The sequence below is a fragment of the Sus scrofa genome, chromosome 12, assembly GCF_054392235.1.
Source record: "Sus scrofa isolate SSC_HxYL_T2T_F1_AM1 chromosome 12, Sscrofa_HxYL_maternal_Yorkshire_Landrace_v2.0, whole genome shotgun sequence".
NCBI lineage: Eukaryota > Metazoa > Chordata > Mammalia > Artiodactyla > Suidae > Sus > Sus scrofa.
In genome coordinates, this window is record NC_139394.1 from 16,160,344 (window position 1) to 16,183,646 (window position 23,303).

The 23,303-nt window shown below is 50.4% G+C and overlaps 1 protein-coding gene and 1 long non-coding RNA gene across 2 annotated transcripts in view; one reads left to right on the top strand and one right to left on the bottom strand.

Moving 5' to 3' along the window:
* MRC2 (mannose receptor C-type 2) overlaps positions 1-20,617 on the bottom strand; it is a 59,958-nt gene extending 39,341 nt beyond the window's left edge. The window contains exon 1 of the mRNA XM_084984088.1: positions 20,366-20,617. Coding sequence (XP_084840214.1) covers positions 20,366-20,477 — 112 coding nt within the window. The 5' untranslated portion in view covers positions 20,478-20,617. The remainder of the gene's footprint in view (positions 1-20,365) is intronic.
* The window catches only part of LOC146398066 (uncharacterized), a 1,038,644-nt gene that overhangs the window by 529,413 nt on the left and 485,928 nt on the right, over positions 1-23,303 (top strand). The gene's annotated exons all lie outside the window — the stretch shown is intronic.

The following is a 23,303-nucleotide window of genomic DNA, read 5'->3' on the forward strand; positions in this document are numbered from 1 at the left end:
TTGTTTTTATCAGAGTAAAAAATCTATTCTTTGTTATCCTGGTCTCTACTAAGAATGACCAGAGGACTGTGTCTATTTCAAAACTGGGAAGAAAAAAAAAAAAAAAAGTATGTGGGGGGGAGGGTCCCTCTAAATTAGGTTCCACTGCCTCACAACCACAATGTCCCTGTGACATGCTACATTCCTTTCACGAGACGTGTCTGAAACACAGCACAATATGGTTCTGAGAAATCGTGACACGTTTCATTGCAAGCTTTTGCTCTACTCGGCAGTTCCGTGACCTTCTGACGTGGCAGCATTCAAGGAGGCCTTGCTTGGTCCTCAAAGCAAGGCATGGGCTCTTTAAAGTTGTGATGAGAAAAACATCCCTTTTGAGTTGGTGCCTCGACATTTTACAGCCTAACAAGCCTGCTGACACCCAGAGTCTGGACATTTAGATAAGGGCCTGAGCCTAGGATTCCCACCCCAACTTCCTGCTTTGCTTTTTCTGGGCTACCTATTAAAATAACCAGAGTTGGGCCCTTGAAAAATTAATGACCTTCTAAGTGCTAGGTACCTGCTACCCTACTCCCTCCCTCTTGCTCACCAATGACCTGGGAAAGAGGGCTGCCCTTTCCTGGGCCCTGTGTGCCGCCAACGCCCTCATCCTGTCTCTGGGATCCACCAACCCCCTCCCCCTGCCTCTGGGATCCACCAACCCTCTCACCCTGTGTCTGGGATCTATAAGTAACAAATCCTTATTTGTATGCCTCTATGTTGGTTTACTGAATTGTGCCTTCAATCAAAACAACCCCAGGGGTTTTACTTCCCCAAAGTGGGAGCTAGGATGCTGAGGGAGCCACCTGCCCACCCAGAATCCCTGTGGGTGCCTTGTGCCTCCTCTAATCTGCATGTTCTCCCTACTCAGCTTTTTGGCCACCCCACAGCACTTGGAGTTCCCTGGGCCAGATGTCAGATCTGAGCTACAGCTACATAGCGGGATTCTTTAACCCACTGTCCTGGGCTGGGGATTGAACCTGCATCCTGGTGCTGCAGACACCTCAGATCCCCTTGTGCCATAGCAGGAAATCCCTAATCTGCATATCCAAACACATCAGCTCTGGCTTCTCAGTGCAAAAGTTAAATGAGGTTAGAATCTCTGACTTGGGAACCGTCAGGATCTCCCTAAAACTATACACCAAAGGTTAAACACTCGCTGACTTCTGTGAGGACAGACCCACACCTTCTCCAAGACACCTTGGCGGGGGGCGGGGGGGGGGGCTTAGCAGACTCTGGAATCTGGACCCAGCCAGGTTCAAATCCCTTCTTGGGCCCTGGGGCTGGAGCCTCACTTCCGCAAACCTCGCTTTGGGGAAGACACCAACATGACCCATCTCACGGGTTTCTGGGAAGATGAGGCAAGAAAATGCTTAAAGATGCTCTGTACCTGGTAAGCGCTCAGCGACGGAAGGCAGTTATTGTTTCTGACATTTAAGAGCCTCTGCCCCAATGAGGGCCGCGAGCTCGAGAATCTGTTTGTTTCACAGCAGAGAGCCTGGGAACCAGGCTTAGCAGATCTTGCAGTGTGGATAAGAGGAAATGATAAGAGTAAATAAAGCCAAGGACTCAGTGTTTAAGCTGCTCTTCAGAAGAATTAGAAGAAAAATAAATCCACAGTCCAGATGCAGAGCCCTCCCCCAATTCCCATGGGTGGGTCCCTGGCAACTATCATTTGTTTCCAGCCTCGGGCCTCAGGGCTTCTGGCGCCTCCTCAGGTGCGCCTGGAAGGGAGGGAGCCGCAAGGGGAGGCTGAAGACAGTGTGTCGGGGAGAAGTGGGGGGATTTCTGGGGAGGTCAGGGCGGCGTGGGGTGTGCTGCTCTCCCCGCCACATTCTGGCTCTACAGAAATCAACTCCAAGGGCTGTCGTAAAGGGAAAAATGAGGTCACAAGACACGCAGCTGGATGGGGGAGTGTGGAAGGAGGTGGCGGAGGGCCCACGCCACTTGGCGTGGCATCGCCGGGACAGGAGGAGGGGGACAGAGTCTGTGTGGGGCCCAGCTGGGACTCAGGCAGTCACATGGCGGTGGGGCCCCACGACTGGGAGGAGGAAAGGGCTGGGGCAAAGCAGGCAAGAATCCTGCCTAGAAGTTTGGGTTCTGATTCTGCCATTACAATGTAAATGACTTAAGGGACTCTTTTCTTTTTCTTCTCTCTTTTTTTTTTTTTTTTTTTTGCCACCAAAAAAAAAAACACCTGCAGCACTCGGAAATTCCCAGGCCATGGATCAAACTTGCACCACAGCAGTGACCTGAGCTGCTGCAGTGAGAATGCCAGATCTTTAACTTGCTGAGCCACACAGAAACTCCAGAGGCCTCTGTTTTGTAAACTCAACTCAAAAATAGCCTCCCTGCCTCTCCACAGGCTCCTGGGGCGGAGGGTGGTGGGAGGTGGCAGGGGTGGTGCAGTGTCTAAGGGAGAGGTCTACCAGGACACTGACATGGCCCTTTGAGGGTCTCTTTCCCAATAAACGGTTCCTTCAGAGCAGGAGCTGTCTTATCCATGCATCTTCCAAGTTTGGGGCTTGCAACAGGTGCTCAATACATGTGTGTTGAACTGAGCTGGACCAGGGGAGATGGAAAGGCAAGCTGCCCCGGGTCCCATAAACAGGGGTTTAACATCCTCTGAATCACATCTTTCTTTAAACACAGGTAACAGAGTTCCCGATGTGGCGCAGTGGGTTAAGAATCCGACTAGTATCTATGAAAACTCGGGTTCAATCCCTGGTCTTGCTCCATGTGTCAGGGATCTGGCATTGCTGTGAGGTGTGGTATAGGTCGCAGCTCGGATCTGTCGTTGCTGTGGCTGTGGCCTAGGCCAGCAGCTGTAGCTCCAATTGGACCTCCAGCCTGGGAACCTCCATATGCCATGGGTGCAAAAAAGCAAAAACAAACAAACAAAAAACTCCCCTCAAAAACCAAGATGGAGGCACAGGTTCAATCCCCGGCCCAGCACAGTGGGTTAAAAGATCCGGCGGTGCCACAGCTGTGGCATAAACTGCAGTCATGATTGGGATTCAATCCCCTGGCCTGGGAACTACTATATACCACAGGTGTGGCCATGAAAAATAATAATCATCAAATAAATAAATAAATGAAAGCAGATCGAGTATGGACAATGAATAGAATACGGGAAACACGAAATTATTTGTTGCGCCAGGAGGTTCGGATTATGCATAACTTTCTATTATTATAATGTTTCCAGAGCAATTTAAGACTGAGGGAAGGAAGACACAGGGGGAATCTTAAGATGTTGAAGGAACCAAACCTCCCCTCCTTTCACAGAACTCAGCTCCTTGCTCAGTGTTGTTTTTTTATTTTTCTTTTCTTTTTTTGGCGTTTTAGCATATGGAAGTTCCCAAGCTAGGGGGTGAGTCGAAGCTATAGCTGCTGGCCTACATCACAGCTCACAGCAACGCTGGATCCTTAACCCACTGGGCAAAGCCAGAGATCGAACCTGCATACACATGGATAGTCGTCAGTTCGTTACAGCTGAGCCACAACGGGAACTCCCCCATGCTCAGTGTTTGGTGAGTTTGATTTTCTTTTCCCTGGAAGCTACCAAGGGTCATATACACAAGACCCCATCATCCCCCCCACTGTGACGTTACCCAGGCCTCTGATGACACAACAAAGGAATGTCTGCGAGGGCCCCCCAAACTCCTCTCTTTCCCCACCCTTTTACTCCCCTGTCCCGATTTCTTCTGTATATTTTAGGACCCTATTTTTTTTTTATTTTTTTATTTTTTATTTTATTTTATTTTATTTTTTTGTCTTTTTGCTATTTCTTGGGCCACTCCCTCGGCATATGGAGGTTCCCAGGCTAGGGGTCTAATCGGAGCTGTAGCCACCGGCCTATACCAGAGCCACAGCAACGCGGGATCCGAGCCTCGTCTGCAACCTACACCACAGCTCACGACAACGCCGGATCATTAACCCACTGAGCAAGGGCAGGGACCGAACCCGCAACCTCATGGTTCCTAGTCGGATTCGTTAACCACTGCGCCACGACGGGAACTCCGGACCCTATTTTTTTTTTAAAGTAGTGCTCCCACAACCATCACAGATCCTCCATCTCTGATATTAACTTCAAAATCAATGGCATGGTTAAGAGAGCGCAGGCTCTGGATTCAAGGCTGGGTGGGAATTTCTGCTCTTAAACTAGTCATCTGACCTCTTCATCCTTCAATGTCCTCAACTGTTCGGTGGAGAAAAAACTCTTGTTTACTGCACAGAACAATTTCCGGGCACCTAGCCTATGCCAGGAGCCGAGCTGGGGCTGCCCACCAGGTGGCTGGCAGGACTGGCTGAGACGACAGTGGAAGACTCACCACACGAGTGAGCTCATGGTAGCAGCAGCCTGGAAGGCAGCGCTCCTGGAGGAGAATTGGGCACCATATGTCAGAAGCCTACAAAAACACGAGCCTTTGACCCAGAGTTCACTTCTGAGAAATTTAACTTAAGGAAATAATTAAGAATCTATGCAGAAGTTCCTGTCGTGGTGCAGCAGAAACAAATCCGACTAGGAACCATGAGGTTTTGATCACTGGCCTCACTCAGTGGGTTAAGGATCCGGCATTGCCGTGAGCCGTGGTGTGGGTCGCAGATATGGCTCAGATCTGGCATTACTGTGGCTGTGGTGTAGGGTGGCAGCTGTAGCTCCGATTAGACCCCTAGCCTAGGAATCTCCATATGCTGCAGATGCGGCCCTAAAAAGACAAAGAAAAAAGAATCTATGCAAAGATTTCACTTCACAGAATTATTTATAATGGCAACGACTGGGGGAAAATTAATGAATTAATGCCCAACAATATGGTGCTGATGGAGTCAAGTGAAATAGACACATGATGAGATACTATGCAGGCAACAGTCATCAATTTATAAAAGAGTATTTATTTATCCATTCATATATTTTCGCATTTTAGGGCCACACCCACAGCATATGGAAGTTCCCAGACTAGGGTCAGAGGTTGAGCATAGCTACAGCTGCCAGCCTATGACACCACAGCCACAGCAACGTGGGATCCGAGCCACGTCTGCCATGACCTACACCACAGTTCACGGCAATGTTGGCAGTGCCAGCTCCTTGACCCACCCAGGGATTGAACCTGAGTCCTCATGGATACTAGTTGGATTTGTTTCTGCTGTGTCACAATGGGAACTCCCATAAAAGAGTATTTAGATGTGAATAGAAGTTCATATTGCAACTGATTTTAAAAACTGGAACGTATAATATGTCCTTATTTCTTTTTTCTCTTTTTCTTTGGCTGCACCCACGGCACATAGAAGTTCCAGGGCCAGGGATCAAACCTGAGCCACCAGTTGCAGCCTATGCCACCGCTGGGGCAACGCCAGATCCTTAACTTGCTGTGCCTCAGGGAACTTCCAAAATGTTCTTGCTGCAATTTTCTTTAAATCGAGTCTGAAAAGAATTTTTTGCATTCTTATTATTGAACTTGGGTGTCCAAATCGCCAGGGGTGCTTGTTCACAGTACAAGTGCCCAGGCCCTAGAGTGGACCTACTGAATTAGAACCTCAGGATGAAGGAATATCTGGATTGTAAACAAGACTCCCAGGCGCTTCTGAGGCTCACCAGAGTTTCAGGATCACTGTATAATGCCTAAGTGTTAACAGGCGTTATCACTGACTTATGGGATAGCTGGTGGTTTTTATTTGCTTCTCTTCTTATTTTCTACAATTTACATTTGGAAATTAAAAAGAGGCATGACCTGAATGTTCAACAAGGGACAAGTTATGGAACATCTGTACAACGGAATCATACGCAGCCAGTGGAAGCACTGGGTGGAAATACACTAATGACATATTGGCACATGATAGAAGACTACATCTATCTCTACACAGTTTCATACAGAGAGAGGGGAGGGGAAGGAGAGAAGAGACATTTGGAAGGATGTTCTCTAAAATGTTAACAGTCACTGTTTCTTAGAGGCGAAATTTTAGGTAATGTTTCTTTTTTTGTAACTTTTTTCTACTTTTAAATTTTGTCCTACGAATAGATATCTTTTTTTTTTTTTTTTTTTTTTTTTTGGTCTTTTTGCTATTTCTTGGGCCACTCCCTCGGCATATGGAGGTTCCCAGGCTAGGGGTCCAATCAGAGCCATAGCCACCGGCCTACGCCAGAGCCACAGCAACGCGGGATCCGAGCCGCGTCTGCAACCTACACCACAGCTCACGGCAACACCACATCCTTAACCCACTGAGCAAGGCCAGGGACCGAACTCGCAACCTCATGGTTCCTAGTCGGATTCGTTAACCACTGTGCCACGATGGGAACTCCTGAATAGATATCTTTTATTAGTAGTATAACCTTAGGGCTGCACCTGCGGCATATGGAAGTTCCCAGGCTATGGGTCGAATCAGAGCCACAGCTACCGGCCTATGCCACAGCCACAGCAACGGGCGTGTCCTACACTGCAGCTCATGGCAATGCTGCATCCTTAAATCCACTGAGAGGGGGCAGTGATTGAACCCAATCCTTGTGGATACTAGTTGGGTTCATCATTGCTGAGCCATAACAGGAACTCAAGGTATCATTTTTTTTTTTAACAATCACAGAAATTTTTCTTATCCTGAAAAGAAAAATGTAACACTGTCTTTTCTCAGCCTTATTCAAGTTCACTAACTGAAGCTCCCCAAAAGTTCAGATGTTCTGCTGAGGGCCTGGGACAGGGGAAGGTTAGTGAAACAGAAAAGGGGGAACACTAGCAAGGAAGGAGAGAAGGCAGTCTGACCCCAAAGGCCTTTGTAAACCTCAGTAAAAAAGCTAAGTGTGTATGGGGGGGGGGACCAAAAAGATACTTCTCAAATAAAAATTTTATTTTTTGTCTTTTTTCCTTTTCTACGGCCGCTCCCGAGGCATATGGAGGTTCTCAGGCTAGGGGTCGAATCGGAGCTGTAGCCACTGGCCTATGCCAGAGTCACAGCAACATGGGATCCAAGCCAAGTCTGCGACCTACACCACAGCTCACGGCAACGCTGGATCCTTAACCCACTGAGAGAGGTCAGGGATCAAACCGCAAGCTCATGGTTCCTAGTCGGATTCATTAACCACTGAGCCACGACCGGAACTCCTCGAATAAAAAGTTTAAATGAACAACAAACAGAGGAAAGGTATTTGTAACAAATATGGCAAGAAGCTTATATAAACCAATGAGAACAATATAGAGACCCCAGTAATTTTAAGCTCCGAAAACCTGAAGAGATAAGATGATTAAGGATACGCATGAACAAAGAAAAGAAATATCCACCACTAACAAGGCGATGGAAAAAATGTTTCCCAGCATTTGACGTACTACTAATGCTCCTATTTGCTGGATCTGATCCTTGATTACATGGGTGTGTCCAGTTTGTGAAAATTCATTGAGCTGAACATTTATGCTATGTTCATGTTTCTGTATTTATATTAGAGCCTGTGGATAAAAACAAAATAGAGACTGGGTGGGAGGAACAGGCAGAGACAGAGGAGGAGCACATAGGAAGATTTAAGTATTGTAATGTCCTCTGTCTTGGGTTAGGTGGTGGATTCACAAATATTCATTATATTATAACGCATACAGATTAGTTTACAAAATAAAAGAAGATCGCGCAGGGAACCAAACAGACCTGGACTGTAGCCCCTGCCCTGCCACTCACTAGATACATAATCCTGGCTTGCAAACTCTCTGGCTCAACTTCCTTATCTGTGAAATGGAAGAATGTGAGGATTAAAAATACAGTGCATGTGCAATTGCCCAATACTGACCCTGGTGAGCTATGTGCTCAGTATTAGCGTGGTTTTCATTTCTCTCATTTGGTACACAATGTTATATAGAAGCATCATAAAGTTTTCAAAAAGGAGGAAGTCTTCCAAAAGTCTATGCCCGGGTACCTTTCTGATCTGCACACTAATCTCATCCATATATACTGCCATTTAGTGCTTAGAGAATTTTGTGGCCTGGTGCTCTCTAAATGCAAACTTGTTTGCCTTTGCTCCCGTTGCCCCTTCTGTAAAGACTCGGCTGATGAGTACAAGATCAAAAGGTTCCCGTTTGGTGGGGTCGGGGTGGCGGGCCTATTTCTCAGAAGAGCTACACCCGAATCCGAATCCTCAGAGAAAACCCCACCCTGAAGCTGACCCTGGTACACCAGGCCTCCTTGGCTGCAAGGAGAGGAAGCCCAACTAAAACTCATCCTTAAAAAAAAAAAAAAAGAGAGAGAGAGAGAGAGAGAGAGAGAGAGAGAGAGAGAGGAGGGGAGTTCTCTTCTGGCCCAGCAGGTTAAAGATCCCGCATTGCTACTGCTGCGGCTTTGGTTGCTGCTCTGGCACAGGCTGATCCCTGGCCTGGGAACTTCCACATGCTCTGGCGCATCAACAACAACAACATCAAGAGGGGCAGGCATGAAGTGGCTCGGGAGAACTGCAACCAATGTCTCAGCAGATTGGGGACCCGGTCCCTGAGGCTGCGACCCCAACACCCATTACCTCAGCTCACCTTCCGCAGTTGGGACGTCCCCTCCGCGCAGACCAGACCCTGCCCAGCTGCCTTCACGCCCCGCAACGCTCCCCCAAGCCCACAAGTCTCTGATTGGCCACCTGGAGTCACGTGCTGCCGACTTGAACCAGTTAGGTGAAGGGAATAGGGGAAAGATAGATACGACTAGAATCACGTGGTTGGACAAGGAGAACGTTGGCCACTTCCAGCCCATTGCTCCAAGTAGAGACTTGTTTAAAAAATGTTAAAAAAAAAAAGGCTTTATAGGGAGTTCCCCGTTGTGGCTCAGTGGTTAATGACTCCGACTAGGAACCATGAGGTTGTGGGTTTGATCCCTGGCCTTGCTCAGTGGGTTAAGGATCCGGTGTTGCCGTGAGCTGTGGTGGGCGCAGGTCGCAGATGCGGCTCGGATCCCGTGTTGCAGTGGCTGTGGCATAGGCCGGGGCTACAGCTCCAATTAGACCCCTAGCCTGGCAACTTCCATATGCCGTGGGTACGGCCCTAGAAAAGCCAAAAAAAATAAATAAAAGGCTTTATGATCAGCCCTGTTAAATAATCTATAACATAAAATAGCAGGATATGACATAGGTAACTTCCGTTAAATTTTGGTGTGATCTTTACCAATTTTATCTTGTCTATATACCTAAAATAAAAGTTGCGTTTACTTATATGCTACATATTTTAGAAAAAGGATTTTTGTGTCTTCTAGTTTTGTAAAAACCACTTCAGTGGCTGTATGCTCCTCTGTGACGGGATGTACCCCATTTCACTTACTCTTTTTCTAACTATTACTGGCCCTCAATTTGTAAGCAGATTTTTCTTAATTATACATAATGTTATATGGAACAGATTGTTACATCAGCCTTTGTTAGCACTTTGCAAAGGGTATCTTGCTTTTTTAAAAATTGCTAATGATTTAAAACATTTTCCAAAGACATATTAAGACATTGGTATTCCTTCTTTGTAAACTCTGTTCCCAGCCTTTGTTGTCTCAGCTATTTTGATCTTAGATGCCTTAAAATTACTGGAGGTTCCTGTGTTTTTCTCATTGGCTTATATGAGCTTCCTGCCATAGACTTTCCAAATAGCTCCTCCCCGTTTGTTCTAAATTTTATTTGGTACCCCCTCTGTTTACACCTTCTCCCACTAAGGGTAACTGCTCTCTTGACTCCAAACAGCAAAGGTGTCATGTCTCTTTTGTTTTTTTATAGATAGGATCATGTGCCTTGCATCTGGTTCAGTGTGTTTGTGGGCTTCATCCACAATGTCCAATGTGGCTATAGGTTGTTCACTACTCAACTGTGTGGAGCCACCACAATTTATCCATATTCTATGGGAGATGGGCATTTGAGTTGTTTTCAGTTCAGGGCTATTATGAACAGTGCTGCTCTGGGCAACTCTGCCTTTTTAAGGAAGATTGTCTGCTAAATACAAAGGAGAAAAGGTACTTTTTTCAGTGGAGAGATCTGGTAGACACCACCTGAACCAAGTGATCAAAGTTTGCATCACCAATAAGGGAAAAAGTTGACTTAACCTGATACTGTGGGAAGGACACAGAAGCCCCCCTGTGGGGGGCTTTCCAAAAATGTTTAACATGAATCCAATGATTAAATGATCAGACAAATTCAGACTGCAGACATTCTACCAAATAACGGGCCTGGATTCGTCAAAACTTCGATGCCATGAAAGACCAAAAGACCAACTATTCTAGGTTTTTCTGGGGGGTGGGGCATGCCTGTGGCAGGTGGAAGTTCCTGGGCCAGGGATCAAACCTGCAACATAGTAGCAACCCAAGCTGCAGCAGTGACAACGTCGGATCCTTAACCCACTGCACCATAGGAGAACTCCCAACTCTTCTAGATTAAAAGAGACCAAAGAGACTTGACATCACATTGGGTCCTGGATTTAAATAACAGCTAACATCATTGGGACAACTGGAGAAATCCAAACACAAACTGCATATGAGAAAAAACTACTGTATCTGTCCTCTTTCTTGGATGTGATCATGGTATCATGGTTACATCGGAGAATGTTTTTAGGTGATGCATGATGAAGTACTGATGTCCCAACTACAACTCATTCAAAGCTTCCCTACACACACAGCGAGGTAAAACAAATGTGGCCCAATTCTAACCTAGAAGTGAAGAGAATGTGGGTGCTCACATAATTTTTTTTTTTTCGACTTTTCCAGTCATGTGAGAAAGACTAAGACCACTGTAGTCCTGTGGGATTTTTTTCCTACTCAATATTCTGTCTCTAAGAATCATTCACGTTGATGCAGGTAGTGAGGTGCATTCGCTCACAGCTGCATGTATATTTCACTGTGCGTCTGTATCGGCAGTGTATTTATCTGTTTCTTTCGCTGTGCATTTTGTCGTTTTGGCTATTGTAAGCAGTGCTTCCAAGCTCTTTCCAAACCACCAAGTTTCTTACATCCTCAGATCCTTCAGAAACGAGGTTAAGCATCTATGAAGTTAGAAAATCTTTCCCTTGGGGACCATGACTGACTGCAAGGCCATTTCCTGTTGAAGTCCTACTTGACCAGGCTGGTGTGACTCAGGGCTGTTTTCTCTGCGGTCAGACAGGTTCCTGACCCTGTGTCTGAGATTTCAGCTTTCTTCTCACAAACTTAAAAAACTGTGCCTAAAATGAAAGCAGTGAACATCTGCCTCTCGAACACTGTTCTACATTTTGGGGGATTCACTCTCAAAATATAAGCTTCGGGAAGGCAAGAGCTATCCCGGCTTGCTCATTGCTCACCATCGTGTCTCAGCATCAAATACCCCACTTAAAACATTGTCGGTGCTCAGGAAAACAAAAACAAAGCACTTCACCAAATGAATAGGAAAATGAACGTCAGTGATCAGGCATGAATCTTCACTTAATTATTACCGCTGTGTGTATATTATTTTGTAAGACTGGCTTATGGTCATGAGAACTGTCCTTCTTAGAGATATTTCCACGACCTGGCATTGGTTATATATTTGTCACTTAAAACTGCGTACATTGTCCATCATGTTAAGGTACTTTGGTGTGATTCGCCATGATCTTATTTTTGAGCATCCAGATGGCTTCCGATTTGTTTTCCTAAATAACACTCCTGTGAACATTTTTTTCCCTTTGGGATTAATGCCTTACAAATTCCCCAAGAGAGGTCAAAGGACATGAAGTCTTACATACCTAGTTTCTTATATCTTGTCTCCAAGACTGAATACTGAAAAACTGAACTAATTCATATGCCCCAGTCACACATAGCAGTTTCCTCACAGCTTGGCCAAGAATTGGTTTTCTGTTTTTACCAATTTTTTGGGGGGGTGGGGGTCACACCCACAGCATATGGAAGTTCCTAGGCCAGAGATCAAATCCCAGCTGCAGCTGTGACCTATGCCACAGCAGCAACACTGCATCCTTAACCCACAGTGCTAGGGTGGGGATCGAACCCATGCCTCCACAGAGACAATGCCAATCCTTAACCTGCTGCACCATAACAGGAACTCCCTGTTTTCACTAGTTTAATTATGTATTTTTTTTGAAGTTAATTTAACTTTTATTTTTTTATTGGAGGATAGCTGATTTGTATTGTTGTGTCAGTTTCAGGTGTACAGCAAAGGGATTCAGTTACGCATATACATACAGCCCTTATTTTTCAGATTCTTTCCCCATATAGGTTATTACAGAATATTGAGTAGAGTTCCCTGTTAATGTCTTTCATTTCTAGTGATCTTTGCACTTTCTACATGACAACTTGCTAGGTGACTTTTCTCAACTGTGATCAGCTATAAACTGAAACTAAACATTTAAAATTATAATCGACCTGCCCAATATCATTTAAAAGTAAAGTGCATTGCTCTGGTATGTCTCAAATTAAGTTGTTGGGTTTTTTTGTTTGTGTTTTGTCTTTTTAGGGCCAAACCTGCAGCCTATGGAAGTTCCCAGCCTAGGGGTCGAATCAGATCTGCAGCTGCCAGCCTACGCCAGAGCCACAGCAACGCGGGATCCAAGCCGCGTCTGTAACTTACACCACAGCTCACGGCAACACCAGATCCTTAACCCACTGAGCAAGGCCAGGGATCGAACCCGAGTCCTCATGGATACCAGTCGGGTTCGTTACCACTGAGCCATAGCGGGAACTCCACATTAAGTTCTTGTAACATTCTAAGTCTACTTTTGAAATTGATTCCAGTTTACTGGCCTTTTTTTCTGTGTAATTCAATGCCATATGTTTTTCATGACTGTGACATCATCTAAAACTGGAAGGATAAGTCTCCTCACTGCCTTTCTTCTACGACAAACAAAATTCTCATCAAGAGAAAAAGAAAAGGTCATGATGTGAAAGGATGGAAGTTAAACGAAACTTACCGTTGAAATCGTTTTGCAAAACACACACATATCAACCATTCCGCGTACCCCTTAAACTTCATACAATGTTGTATGTCGATTACATTCATTAAAACGGGGGCCAGAACGTTCTCTGGAATACTCGGCTGCTCTCTTGTTTGTTTCGGTATTTACTAAACGACACTGTGTCAAGACCCGATGTCGTGCAGGGTTGACAAAGCCCTGCCGGGGAGGTGCTCACGGTCCCAGGAAGGGAGGGAGGGGCTCCGCCAGGCGGGCGACAGCGATGAAATGGGACTGGAGTCTGGGAAGAAAGGCTCCTGCCAGCGGAGGTCTCAGGCGCGAGGGGGACTCAGAGCCACACCTGTGGAACCAGGCGTGCCTGGCAGAGAGAAGAGCAGGAACAGGGGCTTCCCTGGGCAGGACTCGGGGTGTCTGAATCGGACTTGCTCAAGGGTTTGAAGAGAAAGGCGAGAATCTAACCGTGGAAGGCCTCACATTCTCAGTGCAACAATGTGGGCTCTGGACAGAGGCTGGAAGCCTGGAGGTGGAGACCTCGGAAGCAAACTGCATCGGAGGCCAGAGGGAACAGCGTCCATCAATAGGGAAGCATTAAAAAAAAAAAAAAAAAAAAAAGACAGTACATCCCTTCAACGGACTACCAAGCACCATTAATAATGACAGCTCTGGAAGCTCCTGGTGTGGCTCAGTGGGTTAAGAACCCAACTAGTATCCATGAGGATGCTGTTTTATCCCTGGCCTTGCTCACTGGGTTAAGGATCTGGTATTGCTGTGGCTGTGGTGTAGGCCAGCAGCCTGCAGCTCCAATTTGACCCCTAGCCTGGGAACTTCCATATGCTGTAGGTGCGGCCATAAAAAAGGGAAAAAAAAAACAGTGACAACTCTGGAGTTCCTACTGTGGTGCAGTGGGTTAGGAATCTGACTGCAGCAGCGTCGGTCCCTACCGGTCCCTACGGAGTCTCAGGTTCAATCCTGGTGGAGCGTAACTTTCATACGCTGCACGTGCAGCCACTTAAAAAAAGAAAAAGACAGTTCTGAAGCCTGTCACGCAAATCCCACAAATATTATAAAATAAAATTTATTGTATCATGCAGTATAAAATGTGATCCTGGAGTTCCCGTCGTGGCTTAGTGGCAACGAATATGACTAGCATCCCTGAGGATGCAGGTTCGATCCCTGGCCTCGCTCAGTGGGTTAAGGATCTGGCATTGCCCTGAGCTGTGGTGCAGGTTGCAGAGGAGGCTTGGATCCCACATTGCTGTGGCTGTGGCGCAGGCCAGCAGCTGTAGCTCCGATTAGACCCCTAGCCTGGGAAACTCCACATGCTGCAGGTGTGGCCCTAAAAAGACAAAAAATAAAAAATAAATAAAACATGGTCCTATTTGTAAAAGGGTTGATGTGTGTGCATATGCATAAAAGACGGAAGATGACTCTGAACTATTGCGGGTGGAGGGCCGGGAAGGCCTCAGATGTCCCTTGTGTTTGGTCTGACGATCTCCCCTGATGTGCATTATTAAAACTGAGGCTGTGCACAGCACCCATGCGGCCAGCCAGGCCTGAGGGGGCACTGGATTTAGTCACTGGGGAGTCTACTTGGCGTGCCCACTAGGAGGCCACCCTTAGGCAGTCCGCTTGCGGGGAGGTAGGATGACCAGTTGCCCGGTTTGCCTGGGCCTGTCTGGGGTTTGCAGTGAAAGTGCAGAGTCCCAGGGAACTCAGTTCTGAAGGGAAGTTTAGCTGGAGGAGCTTCACGAGGAAGAGAGATGAATAAGGAGGGTAGTGAAGTGAGGGGCTTTCGGGCAACTGCAGATGGCTTTGGTTTTTTTCTTTAGGATTTAGTTTACTTTCAGAAAAAGTATGGTTACTTTTATTATTTTGTATTTGTTTTGTTTTGTTTTTAGGGCAGCACCTGTGGCATATGGAAGTTTCCAGGTGAGGGGTTGAATCAGAGCTGCACCTGCTGGCCTACACCACAGCCACAGCAACTCAGGATCCGAGCCACTTCTGCAACCTACACCACAGCTCACGTACACCAACGCTGGATCCCTAACACACTGAGTAAGACCAGGGATCCAACCCCTGTCTTCATGGGTTCGTTACTGCTGAACCACAACAGGAACTCCAAAAGTTCTATTATTTTTAAAAAAAAGAAGTGGTTGTATTTAGGACTTTGTATGTTGAGGACTGTGTTTTTTCATATTTAAGTCCCTTGATATTCATGTTTTCTCTTCCTAATAATAATAAAAATAGCAAAATTTAATATTATTTGCTAAGAAATGTCCGGCATTGCATCATGTATCTCACACAAATATTATGTCACTTCTCTGTAATCCTTTTTTTTTTTTTTTCCTTTTATGGCCACACCCAAGGCACATGGAAGTTCCCAGGCCAGGGGTAGAATCAGAGCTGCAGCTGCCGCCCTACACCTTAGCCACAGCAATGCCAGATCCAAGCTGCATCTGTGACCTACCTCAGAGCTCATGGCAACGCCGGATCCTTAACCCACGGAGCCACAATGAGAACGCCTCCGTAATTCTTATGATACCCCTGCAAGTATTTTATTTTTCCCATTTTACAGATGAAGAAACCTGAGCCTCTGCTCCATATCACACAGCTGGTGGGTGGCATTAATTATCAGTCCCACTCATCGGGTCCCATTCCCATCTAAGACTGAGAGGAGGTTGGACATTCTCTGCCACGCCACTGCCCTTGCTGTCTACACTGGGGAGCACTGTGTCCAGCTCCCTTCCAAACGCTTTCTGAAGATGTCAGGAGAGGCTGGAAACCTGGCTTGTTTCTCCCTGAAGGCGCTCCAATCTCACCATGGAAGCCTCTCACCACGTCCTTCTAGAAGTGACCCCCGAGAGAAAGAGGTGCCCCTCACTTCGATGTTATCCCTTTGTTTGCCGTCTGTAAACTTGTCTCTTTAGCCCAAGTGAGCCCAGGAGGCAGTGACCAGGCCCGCTTGGTGTCCTTCTAAGATGCCGAGTCTCGAGGGCAGGGGCCGAGGGGAAGGGCATCCGTGCAAAGGTCTGGATGTAGGGGGAGCAATGAGGGTTCAGGGAGGATGGAGCAGAGCTGCTGAGCAGAACAGGGGAAGGTGCAGGGGGGCAGGGGAAGCCAACGTGGTTTCACAACCATCATCCCGCAACTCAACCGGAGCTTTTGGGGGGCAAAATGCGCAGGCAGAGGAACTTAAGTGCAGGGCTGAGGGGAGGCAGAGAACATGGGCCCAGCCAAGCGGGATGGGAGCCCTGGTCCAGGGGCTCAGGAGAAGGGACAGAGGGTCCGAAGAAGAGGGGGAGGGGCGGGACAGACACTAACCACCGGAGTTCCACTTGGGGCCACGGGCGATGGCTGGTGGGGGACCAACCCAATCTGTCCTCTAAGGGGCTGGCTGATGCTACTACACAGCCTTCGTCCCGTCCGCCTGGCCGAGGAGTTCCTGGGATCTGCAGCACCCAGGATGCGTTCCAAGAACTGCATCACCACTCCAAGGCCCACCCCACCTAGATTTATAGGATCCAGTCATGGGAAAGCCGCCCCTCCCCATCTCATGAAGGACTAAACCGGAAGAGACACTTCCTGTCAACAGGCCCTCCAAGTCCAGGGACCCCCACTGGAGGTACAGGGGAGGTGGACGCAAAACAACCCGCAGTCGCCGCCGCTCTCAGCACCGCGCAGGCTCAGGGAACCTCCTCTGACTGACGGATGCGCGCGCATGAATCCCTGGAGACGTGCGCCACCCCCTCCCGCCTGGCACCCCTGCTTATCAATCTGCTTGGAGCAGGCGCCTCAGGCTCTCTGAGGACACCAAAGAGGGCTTGGTCCCTGCACCTGGGGACCACCTTACCCCGTCCCCCCCCTGAGAGGATGTTCTAGAGGACTTGGAACTTTGGGGGGAAAATACTATAAAGCAGAATTTTCCAGCCTTTCCTAACACACACCCTAAGAGTGTTGATTTTGCGGAGACGCAGCGTGGTCTGCTACTCAGCAGTTACACCTGCTTTCACCACTTTCCAGTCCTGTGGTGATGGGGTCCTGCAAACGACTGAGCATCTCTAGTCTTGTAGACTGCCTGTATGCAAGACGAGTGATAACAGGAGTTCCCGTCTGGCTCAGCGGAAAAGAATCCGACTAGGAACGATGAGGTTTCGGATTCCATCCCCCGCCTCGCTCAGTGGGTTAAGGATCTGTCGTGGCTGTGGCGTAGGTCAGCGGCTACAGTTCCAATTGGACCCCTAGCCTGGGAACCTCCATATGCCGCGGGTGTGGCCTTAAAAATTCCAAAAAAAAAAGACGACTGATAACACACTCCAGGTGGTGTGGGAGGTGGAAGAGACAGTTGCCTGCACAGCACGCGGCCCAGCGCAGGAAGAGTGGTAGCCACTGCTGTTATCACTTCATCCCTCCCAACGATGCAACGTGATCCTCTTTAATGCTTAAATGAGTAGTGAATTCAAATGAATGCACTTCTGAGAATTTCATGGTGCTTCTGGAATCATCTCATCAGCCCAAATCAGAAGGCATCAGAAAACCGAGATTTCTCAAGTGTGAACAACGAGGACCAAGACCTCCGGTGGCCTCGTCCTCCCCTGCCTGCACCCTCACCTTGTCTAGGTCAGCCCCGGAGAGGCCTGGATCTCAGCAATGACCATAGCTCAGCTGGGCACTTCCCCAGGCCTGGGAGCTAACTGAAAGCCAGTGGGTTGGAGCAAAGAAGACTGAGCCAGGGGTTGGGGTAATAGGAAGGCTCTGGACTCCGTGACTCACCGGGACCTGAGCCGGAAGTGCCGGAAGTGCAAGAGATTTGTCTGGCTGCCTCTGGCACTAGCAGCAAGTACCTGATGCCTTTTGAAGGGAACACCTCCCTCCCATCTTCAGACAGCATTTGTCTGAAGTCTGTCCCTGCAGGAAGATTTCCCAAGGTCTCCTCACTCCCGGACCTGGAGGCCTGATCCCCAAGACTCCCAGCAACCCTCTTGCCCATCCGCACCTCATTCCTCTACTCAGAAACTCCCAGGGGTTCTCAGGGTTCACCACCACCAGCCAGCCAGTCGCGTGCCCACTTTGGCCTCTCAGGAACATGGCCAGCTTCCTCTTCACTGGAGCTTCTCCCCCACCCGACTCAGGAACTCTCCACCCGAGCCCAGCAAGCTTCACAGAATCCCCAGAACGGCCCAGCCCACCTTCCCAGTTCCCCCTCTCTGCTCCCCTCCCTGTCTCTGCAAAGCCTGGTTCCACCCAGCCCCCTTCCCGAGGCCTTGGTGCTCCTCTGCCCCCAGTTTCCTCTGCCTCCAACAAAATTTTCTTTCTCTAAGGATGCAGTTTACTTCTCTGTACCTTCCCTCCTGCCTCGAGTATTTGGCTCAGCCTTGAGCAGCCAAAGCTCTAACAATGCATCAATACTGCAACTAACAAAGAGCTCTTCCAGCCACAAGCTCCTCTGAGTACTCCACAGAGGTGGAAAAAAAATGGATTCTGCCATCCCACACCCAGAAGGCGCTGTGGTGACCCATCCTCTCCCCTACGGGTGGTCTGGAAGCCACCATAGGCACCCCACCCCCAGTGGCCTGTCAAGCCAATCCTCTCTCCCACAAGCCTTTCCTGGGGTCATTGGGATCCGGGTGCTGGGACATTCCTCTCAGTGGCCACCTAAGTCACCAGGCACAAGGGGATGGGGGACATGGTGGACTAGAAGAGGAGGATCCTGGGCAGAGGGGACAGGGCGGGGCTATCTCCTCTCGCTCAGCTGCTGCTCTGGAGACCAGCCCCCACCCCCCATCTCCAGCTCCCGGCCCCCCTTGCCTACACCTAAGTTTCTTTGGGAATGATCAGTGCAATGCCACTGCAGAAGGGCCACTCTGAGGCTCTGGGGGCTGTGAGTTCAGGGACACAGCCTGAGGAAGGGCAAGGAGGGTCCAGAGGAGACCACTGCCCCCTCCCCCCCAACAGTCCCCCAGGCGGAGGGGCGCTCCAGGCGTCCTCCCTGACCTGGCGTCTCCCCAGGCATTTCCAGCTCCCTCTGACAAAGGCTCCATAGGGGAAAAGGCCAAGTCAGCACTCTGCCCACAACTCTCCCAGGGCCTGGCTTTAAAATGTGCTCTGGGGCTTGTGGAATGGCCATCCTCCTCCAGCCCTCCCACCCAGCCTACCTTCAGAGAGGAGCAAGATACAGGCACGAGAGCAGGGAGGCAGGGGGACAGCCTGTGTGCCCTTTTCTGCCGTGGGTAGGGAGTTACTGCCTGGTTTGTGTTTACCGGACATTCAGTTCCAGGTGGGTTGAGAATTCAGCAGGGGGGCTCTGCTAGGTGTGACTATGTGTCATCCTGGCCCCACCTCTCCCATCCGCACAGTCCCGGCAGATACGTGTCTTGGTTACCCATGTCACACCGAGACACCAGGCAGGCCAAACCAGCAAGCACTGGCCACAGCTAGAGGCCCCAGACCCTCCAGAGGGCTGTTTGGGGCTTTGCACTGACTGTCCCCTTTCACTCACCCCCATCCCCACATGAAACATAAAGCAAGACCAAGCTTTATAGGCCCTTTACAGGCCCAGCACAGGGCCCACACTCCCTGGCAGTTCTCGCTCTAACTCTTGGAAGTCTTCCGGGAAGCAGATCGCTCCCTTTCCTTCTTGGATTCTTGGTGAGGGGGGTCTGTCTGTCCCCACACTTTACCGTCACCCTCGAAAGAGTAGCAGAAAGGAGAAGGCACAGCTTCGGGTTTTTGTTTTCTGTTGGTTGGGTTTCTGCATCTTTAGCAGCTCTTTCGCCGCCCAAACCCAGGATCTGTCCACTCTGGAGGGGTGCCAGTTTGGTCAGAGCCGCCCACACACCACACACACACACACACACACACACACACACACACACACACACACACACCAAGCCCAGCCTGTCGCTGCATCCTCCGGATGGGACAAAACTGGGCCACAGAGCTCGTTCAAGCGGTGCTGATGCCGCATGCCACAGGCTGTCCTTGAAGACCAAGTGTGGAAAAGAAAATATAAACAACACTGAGGTGCCAGTAAGGGCAAACAAGCCCTCAGGAATAATTCAAAAACACCAATAACGCATCGGTCCTGGAGCCCGTTCTGGAGCCTCCCGGCCTGGATTCCCCAACGCGCCCTGCAGGTCCCCGGGCCGAGGGCAGGGCGGGCGCCGGGTGGTCCGGGAGGGCGGGCGCCAGGGTCCTCCCCGCGCCCGCCCTCTTCCTCCGAGGCAGCTGGAGACCCCCGGGCTCCCCTCCCCCGCCGCCCGCCACATCTGGTTCCACTCAGGTCCTCCCCCACCTTCAGGCGCGCTCCTCCTCCTTTCTCCCCCGCTTTCAGAAAAGCGGAGCTGATTTTTTAAAGCCCAGTCTCACACACACACACGCTTCTGGAAAAAAAAGGAGGGAAAAGTTGGGAGAGGCCCGCTCCCCGGCGCTCCCCCCGCGCCCGGCCCCCGAAGTTGGCCAAGTTGGCAGCGCCTTACCCGGGAGGGCGGCGGCGGCCCGGGAGCAGCCGAGGTGCAGACCCCCGAGGAGCAGGACGCAGCGCAGCAGGTGACGAGGCCAGGGAGCGGGGACCCGCCGGCCGGGGCCCATGCCCGCGGCGTGGCGCTCTGGGGACCCGGGGACCGAGGGCGCACGGGCGCGGCGCGCAGTGGCAGCCCCGGCGCTGGGCTGCGGTGACCGCCCGCGAGGGGCTCGCGTCTTCCTCCGGGTTGGGACGAAGTGATGCCTCCCGGGGAGAGGAGGGGAGGAGGAGGAGGAGGAGGAGGGAAGGAGGCAGGCCGGGCGGAGGGAGGGCGGAGGGAGGAGCGCAGGACCGGGGAGGAGGGTTTGAGGGGCAGAGGGGAAGGGAAGCGGGCAGCGTGGGAGGGGAAGGGGAGGAGGAGCGGGCGACCGGCCGGGGCCCAGAGAGAGCGCGCCGAGAGGAGAGGAAGGGGAGGCGGAGAGGAGGATCTGCGGGGTCGAGAAGGGCCCCGGCGTGCACTCTTTTTCTCGCTCTCCTCTTTCCTCTCTCCCCACCTCGCCTTCCCTCTCCTCTCTGCCCGGGCCTGGAGCCCCAGACGCTGCGTCACAAGTCCCCGGTTGGCGCGGGCGGGGAAGCAACTGCAAAACTTTCCGCAAACTTCACCGCGTGGCTGGAAGTGGGCTGCGAGGCCCGACTGGGCGGGGGCGGCGGCGCGCGCCGCTGACCCAGGCAGCCAGGCCCAGCCGCTGGCGCCCCCTCCATCCCGCCTCTTTCTGCCAACGTCTCCAGCCGCTGAGCATCCGCTACCTCAGTGCTCAGGACCCCTCCCCCGGTCTGATGGGGAAGGGGCGGAGCCCAGCACTCGGCCACCGAGGCAAAGATTGGGGGAGGGGGAGCAGGGCCCCGTGCTGTGCGCTGAGCGCAAACACTTGCAAGTCTTATTTTAGCATTGGTGTGACCCCCTGCGTCAGCGTCTCTGGCGCGAGGGGGTGTGAGTGTTTTTGCTGGTTGGGGCTGTACCCAGAAACCCAGGGAAAATCTGTCCACTGGACGTCCCAGAAGACAGACATCATCACTCTCACAAGCAACCGTTTTGCTGGCGGTTCTCAAAGGACCAAATGGAAATCTCATAAAAGAGAAGTCAAGCCACAGTTATTCCGTATTACGCAACAGGTCACCGCAGCACAGAGCACTGGGCTGAGAATTAGGATGCTGGAGTCCAGCTCCACCTCTACATCTGATTCCCGGAGCGACCTTGGAAAAGTTACTTGGGCTGTCTAGGCTCAAAGCCGGACGGAGAAATGTAGAGACCCTAATGCAAAGATTCACGTTCTCCCACCGCGAGTAATCAAATAAAAACACTATGAAACCGTAATATAAACTTTATTGTTTCCTGTGCTGTCCACCTCAGTGCTATTTTTGGAAATAACAAATTCAGTGTTTTTCCTTTTTTTTTTTTTTTTTTACTACCCTTGCCTTGCAGAATCTTTCCTCATGGCTGCAATGGGGGTATGGGGGCCACAGATGCTCACTTAGCTTTTTCCTTCTCTGCTGTGCTGAGATTCTTGGCAAATCAATCTAGAGACTGTGGGACTCCACTATCCACACCCTAAAAAATGGTTATTAGTAATCGGGCCAGCAAAACCCCTGGCCCTCCATAGCCAGCTTAGGCAGCTCTGACAGAGCTAAGTCCCTTTTGGTGACTGCTGCTTCAGTGCCCTTTGATGCACATCTTCTCCATGTCCTGGGATCCCAGTGGCTCGGAGGCTACTGGCCATGTTGGGGCTGCTGCAGAGACCATCCTCTTGGCTTCCCTTCCTCGCATTACTTCCAAGGAGGTTCCGGAGCTAAGGCGCCTTCTCTTTTTCCCTGAGTGGCTAAACCTTCTCTCCTCGAAGTCATCTTACATGCTCCTCCCTGCTTGCTGATCTCTGGATGTGCTGGCCGTAGTTCTCATCAGGCAGTCCCCCTGCCTCTGACAGGGAACTCAGGCAGGGCTCCCAAGGAGCCCTCCAGGTTCTAGAACAGAGTTGGGGTTCCCTTCTCTACCAGTCCAGGTAAGTTCAGGCCTCCCTCCCACCAGCAGGGCAGAAGCTGACTACCTGAAATCACCTGTGCATCTCGTGGGTCCAGAATGTCCATCACTTGCCCAGCAGCCCCCCCCCCCCCCCCCCCCCCCCCCCCCCCGAGTGCTCAGTGCACAGGAGTTGCTTCCATTTCTTCATTTACACATCAACAACCACTGGTGGCTAGCCCTGGGCTAGCTGCTGGGGGAACAAAGCTGAGCCGAGTCACAGTCCTAGAAGAGTTTTGTTTAGTGGGGAAGGTAACACAATTTTGCCATCTTCCAGGCAGAGAAGACTGCCCCAAAAGAGCTAAGGAGCAAGTGCTGCGCCAGCAGGGACAGATGTTTGCGCAAGTCTCTGAGGTCCTGTTCTGGTTTCTGCCGAGGGTGAGAATTCCTGCTGTAGTGCGCCAGGCTTACACACTGGATTCTGCTGATTGTCCGGGTCCATGTCCTCAGCCACCATCTGTCTTAGCTCTTGAGCGCGCAGGGCAGACAGCCGGTCGCATCTGGGCCATTCTCCCTGTGGAGAGTCCGGCCCAGTCCCCACCTTTTAAAGATCCTGTGCAGCATCAGCTGTCAGCAGAACGTGGTCACAGGCTACAGGAGGGTTGGGTGTTGTGAGGGGCTGGGCCTTTGAGAGGGACCCCTTGCCAGCACCCAGACCTCATCACATCCAAACAAGAGTCCATGTCTTCTGTGCCCACAGCCTCCTCACTGTTCCTGTTAAAACTTAGGTGAACAGCCATTTGTTGAGGGCCAAGCCTCAAGCTAGGTGCTAGGGATTTAGTCAGTCCAGGGGATTTTTGCCAAGATGATACTCACTCTGATGGAATCCATACCGAGGAGTTCCCGCCATGGTTCAGCAGTAATGAACCGAACTAGTATC